The 13,925-nt window shown below is 40.2% G+C and overlaps 1 protein-coding gene across 1 annotated transcript in view; it reads left to right on the top strand.

Annotated features, from left to right (window-relative positions):
- Positions 1-11,939: 11,939 nt before the first annotated feature.
- Positions 11,940-13,925, top strand: part of GABRR3 (gamma-aminobutyric acid type A receptor subunit rho3) — a 40,836-nt gene continuing 38,850 nt past the window's right edge. Inside the window, exon 1 of the mRNA XM_032631109.1 lies at positions 11,940-12,066. Coding sequence (XP_032487000.1) covers positions 11,993-12,066 — 74 coding nt within the window. The 5' untranslated portion in view covers positions 11,940-11,992. The remainder of the gene's footprint in view (positions 12,067-13,925) is intronic.

A 13,925-nucleotide genomic window follows, 5' to 3' on the forward strand; every position in this document is an offset into this window, starting at 1 on the left:
TTGCCTACCCTTCATCAGCTATCAATATTTCATTATGAGCTTAAAAGTTTAGTAGTCATCAAAAGTAGTCATGAGAGGAGCTTCAAGACGGTGGAAGAGTAAGACGCAGAGATCACCTTCCTCCCCACAAATACATCAGAAACACATCTACACGTGGAACAACTCCTACAGAACACCTACTGAACGCTGGCAGAAGACCTCAGACCTCCCAAAAGGCAAGAAACCCCCCATGTACGTGAGTAGGGCCAAAGAAAAAACAGACAAAAGAATAGGGACGGGACCTGCACCAGTGGGAGGGAGCTGTGAAGGAGGAAAAGTTTCCACACACTAGGAAGTCCCTTCGCGGGTGGAGACAGTTGGTGGCAGGGGTGGGGGGGGGGCGGCAGGGGGTAAAGCTTCAGAGCCGCGGAGGAGACCGCAGCAACAGGGGTGTGGAGGGCAAAGCGGAGAGTTTCCCGCAGGCTCGGGCTTCGGAGGTCGGATCGCAGGGAGAGGACTGGGGTTGGCGGCGTGAACACAGCCTGAAGGGGTTAGTGCGCCACAGCTAGCCGCGAGGGAGTCCGGGAAAACATCTGGAATTGCCTAAGAGGCAAGAGACTTCTTCTAGTCTCTTGGTGCCCGAGGAGAGGGGATTAAGAGCGCCACCTAAACGGGCTCCAGAGATGGGCGTGAGCCGCGGCTATCAGCGCGGACCCCAGAGACGGGCATGAGACGCCATGGCTGCTGCTGCTGCCGCCACCACGAAGCCTGTGTGCGAGCACAGGTCACTATCCATGCCTCCTCTCCTGTGAGCCTGTGCAGCCCGCCACTGCCAGGGTCCCGCGATCCAGGGACAACTTCCCCGGGAGAACACACGGCACGCCTCAGGCTGCTGCAACGTCATGCCGGCCTCTGCAGCCACAGGCTCGCCCTGCACTCCGTGCCCCTCCCTCCCCCCGGCCTGAGTGAGCCAGAGCCCCCGAATCAGCTGCTCCTTTAACCCCGTCCTGTCTGAGCGAAGAAAAGATGCCCTGGGGAAACTACACCCACAGGTGGGGCCAAATCCAAAGCTGCACCCCGGGAGCTGTGCAAACAAAGAAGATAAAGGGAAATCTCTCCCAGCAGCCTCAGGAGAAGCGGATTAAAGCTCCACAATCAACTTGATGTACCCTGCATCTGTGGAACACATGAATAGACAACGAGTCATCCCAAAATGAGGCGGTGGACTTTGGGAACAACAATATATACATATTTTTTCCTTTTTTCTCTTTTACTGAGTGTCTATGTGTATGCTTCTGTGTGTGATTTTGTCTGTATAGCTTTGCTTTTACCATTTGCCCTAGGGTCCTGTCTGTCCCTTTTTTGTTTGTTTGTTTGTTTTAGTATAGATTTTAGCGCTTGTTATCATTGGTGCATTTGTTTTTTGGTGTGTTTGCTCCCTTCTTTCTTTCTTTCTATTTTTTTTTATTACTTAAAATGTTTTTTAATAATTATTTTTTTATTTTAATAATTTTATTTATTTTTTATTTATTTATTTCTTTTTTTCTTCCTTTTATTCTGAGCCGTGTGGATGTCAGGGTCTTGGTGTTCTAGCCAGGCATCAGGCCTGTGCCTCTGAGGTGGGAGAGCCAAGTTCAGGACACTGGCCCACAAGAGACCTCCCAGCTCCACGTAATATCAAACAGCGAAAGCTCTCCCAGAGATCTCCATCTCAACGCCAAGACCCAGCTCCATTCAACGACCAGCAAGCTACAGTGCTGGACACCCTATGCCAAACAACTAGCAAGACAGGAACACAATGCCACCCATTAGCAGAGAGGCTGCCTAAAATCACAATAAGGCCACAGACACCCCAGAACACACCACCAGATGTGGACCTGCCCACCAGAAAGACAAGATACAGCCTCATCCACCAGAACACAGGCACTAGTCCCCTCCACCAGGAAGCCTACACAACACACTGAACCAACCTTAGCCACTGGGGGCAGACACCAAAAACAACAGGCCCTATGAGCCTGCAACCTGAGAAAAGGAGACCCCAAACAAAGTAAGTTAAGCAAAATGAGAAGACAGAAAAAAACACAGCAGATGAAGGAGCAAGATAAAAACCCACCAGACCTAACAAATGAAGAGGAAATAGGCAGTCTACCTGAAAAAGAACTCAGAGTAATGATAGTCAAGATGATCCAAAATCTTGGAAATACAATGGAGAAAATACAAGAAATGTTTTACAAGGACTTAGAATAGCTAAACAGAAAACAAACAATGATGAACAACACAATAAATGAAATTTAAAATTCTCTAGAAGGAATTAATAGCAGAATAAGAGAGGCAGAAGAACAGAGAAGTAATCTGGAAGATAAAATAGTGTAAACAGCTACTACAGAGCAGAATAAAGAAAAAAGAATGAAAAGAATTGAGGACAGTCTCAGATTCCTCTGGGACAACATTAAACATACCAACCTTTGAATTGTAGGGCTCCCAGAAGAGGAAGAGAAAAACAAAGGGACTAAGAAAATATTTGAAGAGATAATAGTAGAAAACTTCCCTAATATGGGAAGGGAAATAGTTAATCAAGTCCAGGAAATGCAGAGAGTCCCATACAGGATAAATCCAAGGAGAAACACAACAAGACACATATTAATCAAACTATCAAAAATTAGATACAAAGAAAAAATATTAAAAGCAACAAGGGAAAAGCAACAAATAACATACAAGGGAATCCCCATAAGGTTAACAGCAGATCTTTCAGCAGAAAATCTGCAAGCCAGAAGGGAGTGGCAGGACATATTTAAAGTGATGAAAGGGAAAATACTACAACCAAGATTACTTTACACAGCAAGGATCTCATTCAGATTTGATGGAGAAATTAAAACCTTTACAGACAAGCAAAAGCTAAGAGAATTCAGCACCACCAAACCAGCTTTACAACAAATGCTAAAGGAACTTCTCCAGGCAGGAAACACAAGAGAAGGAAAAGACCTACAAAAACAAACACAGAACAATTAAGAAAATGGTAACAGAAACATACATATCGATAATTACCTTAAAAGTAAATGGATTAAATGCTCCAACCAAATGACATAGACTGGCTGAATGGATACAAAAACAAGACCCATATATATGCTGTCTACAAGATAACCACTTCAGACCTAAGGACACATACAGACTGAAAGTGAGGGGATGGAAAAAGATATTCCATGCAAATGGAAACCAAAAGAAAGTTGGAGTAGCAATTCTCATATCAGACAAAACAGACTTTAAAACAAAGACTATTACAAGAAACAAAGAAGGACACTACATAATGATCAAGGGATAAATCCAAGAAGAAGATACAATAATTGTAAATATTTATGCACCCAACACAGGAGCACCTCAATACATAAGGCAAATACTAACAGCCATAAAATGGGAAATCAACAGTAACACAATCATAGTAGGGGACGTTAACACTCCACTTTCACCAATGGACAGGTCAACCAAAATGAAAATTGATAAGGAAACACAAGCTTTAAATGATACATTAAACAAGATGGACTTAATTAATATTTATAGGATATTCCATCCAAAAACAACAGGATACACTTTCTTCTCAAGTGCTCATGGAACATTTTCCAGGATAGATCATATCTTGGATCACAAATCAAGCCTTGGTAAATTTAAGAAAATTGAAGTCATATCAAATATCTTTTCTGACCACAATGCTATGAGACTAGATATCAATTACTGGAAAAAATACAAACACATGGAGGCTAAACAATACACTACTTAAGAACCAAGAGATCACTGAAGAAATCAAAAAATACCTAGAAATAAATGACAATGAAAACACAATGACCCAAAACCTATGGGATGAAGCAAAAGTAGTTCTAAGAGGAAAGTTTTTAGCAATACAATCCTACCTTAAGAAACAAGTAACATCTCAAATAAACTACCTAACCTTACAACTAAAGCAATTAGAGAAAGAAGAACAAAAAAAACCCCCAAAGTTGGCAGAAGGAAAGAACTCATAAAGATCAGATCAGAAATAAATGAGAAAGAAATGAAGGAAACTATAGCAAAGATCAATAAAACAAAGCTGGTTCTTTGAGAAGATAAACAAAATTGATAAACCATTAGCCAGAATCATCAAGAAAAAAAAGGAGAAGATTCAAATCAATAGAATTAGAAATGAAAAAGGAGAAGTAACAACTAACACTGCAGAAATACAAAGGATCATGAGAGATTACTACAAGCAACTGTATGCCAATAAAATGGACAACCTGGAAGAAATGGACAAATTCTTAGAAAAGCACAACCTTCTGAGACTCAACCAGGAAGAAATAGAAAATATGAACAGACCAATCACAAGCACTGAAATTGAAACTGTGATGAAAAATCTTCCAACAAACAAAAGCCCAGGACCAGATGGCTTCACAAGCAAATTCTATCAAACATTTAGAGAAGAGCTAACACCTATCCTTCGCAAACTCTTGCAAAATATAGCAGAAGGAGGAACACTCCCAAATGCATTCTACGAGGCCACCAAAGCCAGATACCAAAGCCAGACAAAGATGTCACAAAGAAAGAAAACTACAGGCCAATATCACTGATGAACATAGATACAAAAATCCTCAACAAAATACTAGCAAACAGAATTGAACACCACATTAAATGGATCATACACCATGATCAAATGGGGTTTATCCCAGGAATGCAAGGATTCTTCAATATATGCAAATCAATCAATATGATATACCATATTAACAAATTGCAGATTAAAAACCATATGATCATCTCAATACATGCAGAAAAACTTTCGACCAAATTCAACACCCATTTATGATAAAAACCCTCCAGAAAGTAGGCATTGAGGGAACTCACCTCAACATAATATAAGACATATCCACAGCCAACATTGTCCTCAGTGGTGAAAAACTGAAAGCATTTCCACTAAGATCAGGAACAAGACAAGGTTGTCCACTCTCACCATTCTTATTCAACATAGTTTTGGAAGTTTTAGCCACAGCAATCAGAGAAGTAAAGGAAATAAAAGGAAACCAAATTGGAAAATAAGAAGTAAAGCTGTCACTGTTTGTAGATGACATGATACTATACATAGAGAATCCTAAAGATGCTACCAGAAAACTACTAGAGCTAATCAATGAATTTGGTAAAGTAGCAGGATACAAAATTAATGCACAGAAATCTCTTGCATTCCTATACACTAATGATGAAAAATCTGAAAGAGAAATTAAGGAAACACTCCCATTTACCATTGCAACAAAAAGAATAAAAGATGTAGGAATAAACCTACCTAAGGAGACAAAAGACCTGTATCCAGAAAACTATAAGACACTGATGAAAGAAATTAAAGATGATAGAAACAGATGGAGAGATATACCACGTTCTTGGATTGGAAGAATCAACATTGTGAAAATGACTCTACTACCCAAAGCAATCTACAAATTCAGTGCAATCCCTTTCAAACCACCACTGGCATTTTTCACAGAACTAGAACAAAAAATTTCACAATTTGTATGGAAACTCAAAAAACCCCGAATAGCCAAAGCAATCTTGGGAAAGAAAAACGGAGCTGGAGGAATCAGCTTCTGGACTTCAGACTATACTACAAAGCTACAGTAATCAAGACAGTATGGTACTGGCACAAAAACAGAGATATAGATCAATGGAACAAGATAGAAAGCCCAGAGATAAACCCACACACATATGGTCACCTTATTTTTGATTAAGGAGGCAAGAAAATACAATGGAGAAAAGACAGCCTCTTCAATAAGTGGTGCTAGGAAAACTGGACAGCTACATGTAAAACAATGAAATTAGAACACTCCCTAACACCATACACAAAAATAAACCCAAAATGGATTAAAAACCTAAATGTAAGGCCCGCCACTATAAAACTCTTAGGAGAAAACATAGGCAGAACACTCTATGACATAAATCACAGCAAGATCCTTCTTGACCCACCTCCTGGAGTAATGGAAATAAAAACAAAAATAAACAAATGGGACCTAATGAAATTTAAAAGCTTTTGCATAGTAGAGGAAACCATAAACAAGACGAAAAGACACCCCTCAGAATGGGAGAAAATATTTGCAAATGAAGCAACTGACAAAGGATTAATCTGCAAAATTTACAAGCAGCTCATGCAGCTCAATAACAAAAAAACAAACAACCCAATCCAAAAATGGGCAGAAGACCTAAATAGACATTTCTCCAAAGAAGATATACAGATTGCAACAAACACATGAAAGGATGCTCAACATCATTAATCATTAGAGAAATGCAGATCAAAGCTACCACGAGGTATCATCTCACACCAGTCAGAATGGCCATCATCAAAAAATCTAAAAACAATAAATGCTGGAGAGGGTGTGGAGAGAAGGGAACCCTCTTGCACTGTTAGTGGGAATGTAAATTGTCACAGCCACTATGGAGAACGGGATGGAGGTTCCTTAAAAAACTACAAATAGAACTACCATATGACCCAGCAATCCCACTACTGGGCATATACCCTGAGAAAACCATAATTCAAAAAGAGTCATGTACCACAATGTTCATTGCAGCTCTATTCATAATAGCCAGGACATGGAAGCAACCTAAGTGTCCATCAACAGATGAATGGATCAAGAAGGTGTGGCACATATATGCAATGGAATATTACTCAGCCATAAAAAGAAACGAAGTTGAGTTATTGATAGTGAGGTGGATGGACCTAGAGTCTGTCATATGGAATGAAGTAAGTCAGAAAGAGAAAAACAAATACCTTATGTTAACAGACATATATGGAATCTAAAAAAAAAAAAAGTCATGAAGAGCCTAGGTGCAGGACAGGAATAAAGACGCAGACCTTCTAGAGAATGGACTTGAGGACATGGGGAGAGGGAAGAGTAAGCTGGGACAAAGTGAGAGAGCGGCATGGACATATATACGCTACCAAATGTAAAACCAATATCTAGTGGGAAGCAGCCGCATAGCACAGGGGGATCAGCTCGGTGCTTTGTGACCACTAGAGGGGTGGGATAGAGAGAGTGGGAGGGAGATGCAAGAGGGAAGAGATATAGGGATATATGTATATGTATAGCTGGTTCACTTTGGTATAAAGCAGAAACTAACACACCATTGTAAAGCAATTATACTCCAATAAAGATGTTAAAAAGAAAAAAGTAGTTATGAGATGCTAGGACATAGAATTTTGATACAGAAGATTTGTAAAGCACAGATTAACTGATAAATCAGAATTTCCCAAACTGGGTGCTCTGGAGGCGCACTTTTTTTGAGGAATATTAGTAAGTCTGGTGGATTTTTTTTTTAATGGAGATCTGAGGTCAACCTAGTTTGGGAAACACAATTCAGCAGAACTAAACAGGATTTTTTCTGATGCTTTTAATGTAACAAATATTTATTAAACACTGATTAAATGTCAAAAATGGTTACAAGTGTTTAGGATACCCCAGGGAACAAAACAGACAAAGAATGCTTCCTGTAAAGCTTACATTCTAGCATGATTAGACAGAGAATGAATAATAACTATAATAAGTAAATTGTATAAAACATGCTAAGTGGAGTGTATGGTAGATTGATAACAGGTGTTTGAAGGAAAGGGTGCATACTGCATTTTTTAAAGGGGGGTTAGGGTATGCTTCATGGAATAAACGATATTTGAGCAAAGATTTAAATTTGTTAAAGGAGTTAGTCATATAGATCCTTGGGTGGGTCCGAATCTATATGATGGGTGGGTCAGGCAAGTGTGACAATCTGTGCAAAGACCCTGCTGTGGGAGTGTGTTTGGTGTGTTACAGGAACCACAGAGGCCAGTGTTTCTACAGCCAGTGGTGGGGAAGGGAACAGTGGAGAAGGCAAGGAAGAGGAGGGAACTGTAGATTAGGTAAGGCTTTCCTAGCCTTTGTAAAGACTTTTCAAATTGAAGAAAAGGAGAAGCCATTGCAGAGTTTTGAAGAGAGGAGTTACTTGACCTGACTTATATTTTTAAAGGATCGCTGGTGGCTGTGTTGAGCATTAACTGAAACAAGGCAAGGGAAGAAGCAAGGAGACAGGCCACCACTGCAATAATTCAAGCAACAGATGATGATGACTAAAAGGCCAGGGTAGTAGCTGAGATGCTGGTGAGAAGCACTTGGATCCTGGATGTATTTTTAAGGTGGACTGGACAAGGAATGTCAGAGACAGGAGTCAAGAACGGACAGTGTTGTTATCAGTTGAGATAGAGAAGGCTATTGGTGGGCTGGGGGGAGTGATATTAACAAACTTACTTTTTGACATGTTGAGCTTGAGATACTTATCAGACATCCAAGTAAGCAGGCAGTTGGATATGTGTCTTAGTCTGTTTGGGCTGCTATCACACTATACCACACACTGGGCAGTTTATAAACAACAGAAATTTATTTCTCACAGTTCACGTCCAAGATCAGGGTGCCAGTTTGGTCAGATGAGGGCTGTGTTCCAGGTTGCAGACTTCTTGTTTTATCCTCACATGGTGGAAGGGGTGAGAGATCTTTCTGGAGCCTCTTTTATGAGACCATTCATCCCATTTTTGAGGGCTTCATCCTAATCACCTCCCAAAGCCTCCACCTACTAAAACCATCACCTTTGAAGGTTAAGATTTCAGCATTTGTATTTGGGGGACACAAATATTGAGACCATAGGAATATGAGATGGAATTCTGCGAGAAAAGCCTGGACGGATTATATAATTTGGGAGTGTATGTACAGTTCTTAAAGCCTTGAGACTGGCTGAGATCACAAAATGAGTGCGTTGGTAGGAAAGACGAGTACTAAAGTACTGAAGCGCTGAGCATAGGGCCATTCGAGTACTGTGAAATCTGTTAGAGGAAGGGAGATAAGATAATAGAACCGAGCAGGGATGAGGAAGATGTAAGAGGAAAACAAGTAAGTCCAGTATCCCAGAGGGCAGGTGAAGAAAATATTTCAAGTAGGGAGAGCCCAGGTGTGTCGCTGTTTCCGGCAGATCTAGTAAGATAAGCACTGAAGCTAGACCATTGAACTCACAACCTCCCCATTGCTGAAGGAGGAGAGCATTTTCACTGAATCGTGTGATGTGAACTGTGAATCCACAACCTAGACTGGGGACTCACAGTTGGCAAATTATGCCCTGTGGGCTGTATCCATCCCACCAAATGGTTTTTACAGTGTTTAATTGAGGGAGAAAAGAGAAGAAGATTTCATGATACATGAAAACTCTATGAAATTCAAGTGTCAACAAACACATTTTATTGGTAAACAGACACACAAAAAATTTTTTTTTGTATAGTGTTTCCCAGACTCACTTGGCACAGAACGTTTTTTCACAAAACATCTCCAGTGTAGCCAAGAACTACTTTGGGAAATGTTGGTGTAGATCCTGGTACTTAATGAAGAGAACAGGCCCAGGTAGCAGAGAGCGCTCGGGTCAAGTGTCAGGGCCCTGGATCTCATGAGATCACTAGGGTAGAAGACAAACTTTGACCATGGTGGCATCCTCCAGAAGTAGCTTAAGACCAGCAACTTTCCTCACATTTCTTCTATTGACTGGTTCTTTGCAGAAGAGGAAAGCTTACTGGCCCAGAAAGACATGAAAAAAAAAATGCTCAAATTTCTCTAGCCATTAGGGACATTAAACTTAAAACTACAACATTGATTGGATTGGGTAACATTGAAAAGCCTGATAATATTAATGTTAAAAAAAAGATTTTAAGAAATGAGGGCTCTCATTCGCTTCTAATGGGGCTGTAAATTGGTACAGTCATGTTTAGGAGCGTTATGGTAGTCTCCTATAAATTTGAAGATGTGAAAATTGTTCAGCCTAGAAGTTTTACTCCTAGGTACTTACCCTAGAGAAACTGTTATGTATGAGAACAAGAAAATATTGACAAAAATTCACTGCAGGTTTGCTTATAATAGATTGTTTATCCTTGAAAAATAAGAAATAATGCCCATCAGCAAAAGAATAAATAAAATGTTAGTTATCTACACGGTGAGATACTATATGGCACTCAAAAATTAACTAGGACTGCAACTATCAACACAGTAAATCTAAGCATAATGTGGAGAAGAAAAGTATGTTGCAGAGGTAAAAGTATAATTTAACACCATTTTTATTAAGCTTTCTGAAATATGCAAAAAAATCTGTACATAATATACATAATAGTATAACTGTATACAATGATAAACACTAACTAGGGGATCAAGAGAGAGGTAAGTATTTATTACATCATTCTGTATATTTGTAATATTTTATATTAGACACATATTTTAAAGAGGAAAGACATGCCAAAGAAACATAGGAGATGCATGGGCCAAGAGAAGAGATAACCCAAATCCAAATAAATTAACACCATCAAGCAATAACACAGGATATGAGATGTCAAGGAGACAAATCAATTGGAGGAAATTGAAGAATTCCTTCACAGTATATCCCTGGGAAGAAAACAGCATTCTTCTTAAGTCCTAGTAAGCAGGTCAGTTGTCGCTGGATTGCTCACCCTGTGCTTTTTCAGTTGGAGAAACTGAATTTCCCTAACCTGCCCATTCACTGGTACTTTGCATACGTGGAGGGAACATTTCTACTCGATGTGTGCAAAGTAGCTTTAGGAGCCGATGTGGCCATAATTTAATTCCTTACCCACTGCCCAAGACTAATCTCGTTTTTTATTTATCTGGCTGCTCACCACATTAAACCTTAAATTGAACTACTTTTTATATCAATGGAATAAACCATCATCTTAAAATATGATTATTTATTTGATAAAATAATAATTTAAGTTTGTTTGTATTCTGGCAATCTGTATGCATTTGAGAGGGAAAGATTCCTTTCTGGATTAAAAAAAACAGTCATGAGATAAAGGAAAGGATCTTTAAAACTATAACTAAAATTAAACTAATCACCTTTATTCTCATTAAGCATATTATTTTGCTGAGTCATTAAATATATTCAAATAATATTGTGTTGGATTAAGGGGACTTAATGCCTAATCTCACTTCTTTGTCTGCGGAGGACTGCAGCTGGGAGTTTATTGAGTAGGGGATCAAGCATCCCACTAAGAACCTTCCCTGGAAAGAGGGACTAAAGGATGGAAACAAAATGAAAAAATCTGCTTTGTTTTTCTTAAATTGCTGGTGATCGAGACAGATGTTTGCCTGTAAATGATGTCAATCCATTTAACCTACTAAAACAAAAGACACAGCATTGAAAACAATGTCTCTCTTTTGTCCTTGATACCTTTTTACCTGGCACTCTAATTACTTTTTTTTTTTTTTTTCAGTGACTCACTCCTGCCACCTCATCTCACATTTGCTCTTCCCACCCTTTTCTGACTAGAATTTGATTGCTGATGTCTGATTTACATGATCTCAATTCTTTTTTTTTTTTAGAAGATGTTGGGGGTAGAAGTTTATTAATTAATTAATTTATTTTTGCTGTGTTGGGTCTTTGTTTCTGTGCGAGGGCTTTCTCTAGTTGTGGCAAGCGGGGGCCACTCTTCATTGTGGTGCGCGGGCCTCTCACTATCGCGGCCTCTCTTGTTGCAGAGCACAGGCTCCAGACGCGCAGGCTCAGTAGCTGTGACCCCTTCATTGCGGTGCGCGGGCCTCTCACTATCGCGGCCTCTCTTGTTGCAGAGCACAGGCTCCAGACGCGCAGGCTCAGTAGTTGTGACCCCTTCATTGCGGTGCGCGGGCCTCTCACTATCGCGGCCTCTCTTGTTGCAGAGCACAGCCTCCAGACGCGCAGGCTCAGTAGTTGTGGCTCACGGGCCTAGTTGCCCCGCGGCATGTGGGATCCTCCAGACCAGGGCTCGAACCCGTGTCCCCTGCATCGGCAGGCAGACCCTCAACCCCTGCGCCACCAGGGAAGCCCCTCTAATTACTTTTTAAAAGACACGTGAAGAAGCAATATTGGTAACAGCGTTGGTTGCATCCATCTACATTCCTTTCTTTCGGCAGAGGTGATCCCGGCTTCCCAGTTGGTCTTCTTCACCTGCATCTGGATCACACTGATGTCAAATGCTTGTGCTGCTGGTGAAATCAAGAAGCCCCACCGGCGCTGCTTCTCTTCAGTGAAGCCCACCCGGTAAGATATCCATAGTGTAGTCCCAGTTTCTCTCACCACCTGCCTCAGAACTGTATCTTTAATGGTAGCACGTATTTGTGGCAGTGATTGTCTCTAGAGATGGCATTCACCCATCAAAATAAATCACCTCTAATGAGCATAGAAAGAGCAGAATCTGGGGTTTCTGCTGGCATTTGCTTGCTTATTTTTGGAGAAAACAGTTAAAGGGCTCATGTATGAATCTTCTTTCAAGGATTGTATTTCTCCAATGAGTAATGCATTTATTATAAATAACAACATGAGTTTAATGTGCCTTCAAAATTTTTTGAGTAGAAATCGGTCTAAGCACAAATTTCTAATGTCAAGTACTTGCAGAGTGTATAGTTCTGTATATCGATGAGACAGTACTGAAAGACATTAAAGCCATTTGTTGTTTTTTAAAATTCATTTTCCATTTTGAAATATCATCCTGAATGTCAATACATCATCATTATTATCTTATCAATAATCAGAGTATGTTTGGACCTGCTAGTGAAGCGGCATAGCTCTCTACTAGAATGACCAGTTCATCCTGATTTGCCTGGGGTTCCATGGTCTTTAGCACTAGAAGTCCCAGGAACCCCCTCAGTCGCAGACAAACTAGAACGATTAGTCACCCTACCACCCTTTAATAACCAAGAAATGACCTCCTGTTGTAGGGAAAGTCTTTCCTTTTCACCAAGCACAAGACTCCCAAAAAGACTCAGTAGGAGAAATTGAGGAATAAAGGTGAGTGATATCACCCAGCCAACCTTAGCAATCAGTGAGGTAACTTTTGTTTCAGCCAGATTGCCCTCACATCTTGGATATTTATGAAGCACTCACTATAGCGTCAGGAAAGAACATAAAAATTTAATAAATCCTTCTGAAGCCTCAGGTTTAATGACCAAAAACAAAAGAGGTATGGGGGGAGGGGAGGAGAGGTCACTAGATTCCTAATTCCTGCTCTGCTCTTAAAAATCAAGGACCACCTCCCACACTTCCCTTCCAGGCTTCTGCTCCCACACGCAGATCTGAGATGCTATGAAATCTTGCCCAGTTTAAACACTTTGAGTCTCCTTCAAGGCAATTGGGCAAGCAATATTTGGGAAATGTGGGGCTATACAACCAAACTGTATGTTTTTTCAGATTGCTTATAACCTCTAGTATATTTTAGTAGTATATTTTATCGAATTTTGAAACAAATAGAGACTGCTTAAAATATCATCTACAACTCAAACAATAGGAAGTTTGTCCAGTTTGTTTGGTGGATGTGCAGATAAGAAGGGAGATGGTCATAGGAACTCATCAATCTCACCAGCACACTCTCGGTGGAAGAGTTGCTGCAGAAAAACCTACCATGTGTATTTTTTGGGTGTCATTTAAGGGACAAGAGGAGAACATCTGTTCTTTGTGGTGGGGTGGGAATTTCTCTCTTATGTTAGGTGTCTCATTTTTAGAATCTATTTAAATGAAGAGGTAATCCCGGGCTTCCTACTCCATGGGGCCAAGCATGTTTGTTTTCACTTCTCTATAACCTAAGTGAGGTACCCCTTTCAGCGATAAGCTACAACATGATTCATTAAAATTTATATCTGCTTCTTTTGTTCTTCAAAGAAAAATCCTCTAGGACACTAGGGATTGCGTACAACATTGACCCTAGTTCAGAAGCAGCCACTTAGGATGAAAGTCAGGCACTTTCCCCAGTGAACAGAATAATTCAGCCAGCCTGTTTCTGAGCTGTCGCTCAGCATTCTCTCATGAAGATTTTAAGGCATTTTGACAAAAATACTGAAATTACTGTATAGGGTAGTTTCTAGAGTAGAGAGCCCAGGATACTTTAGACCTTAGTATATGAATAA

The sequence above is a fragment of the Phocoena sinus genome, chromosome 4, assembly GCF_008692025.1.
Source record: "Phocoena sinus isolate mPhoSin1 chromosome 4, mPhoSin1.pri, whole genome shotgun sequence".
Lineage (NCBI taxonomy): Eukaryota > Metazoa > Chordata > Mammalia > Artiodactyla > Phocoenidae > Phocoena > Phocoena sinus.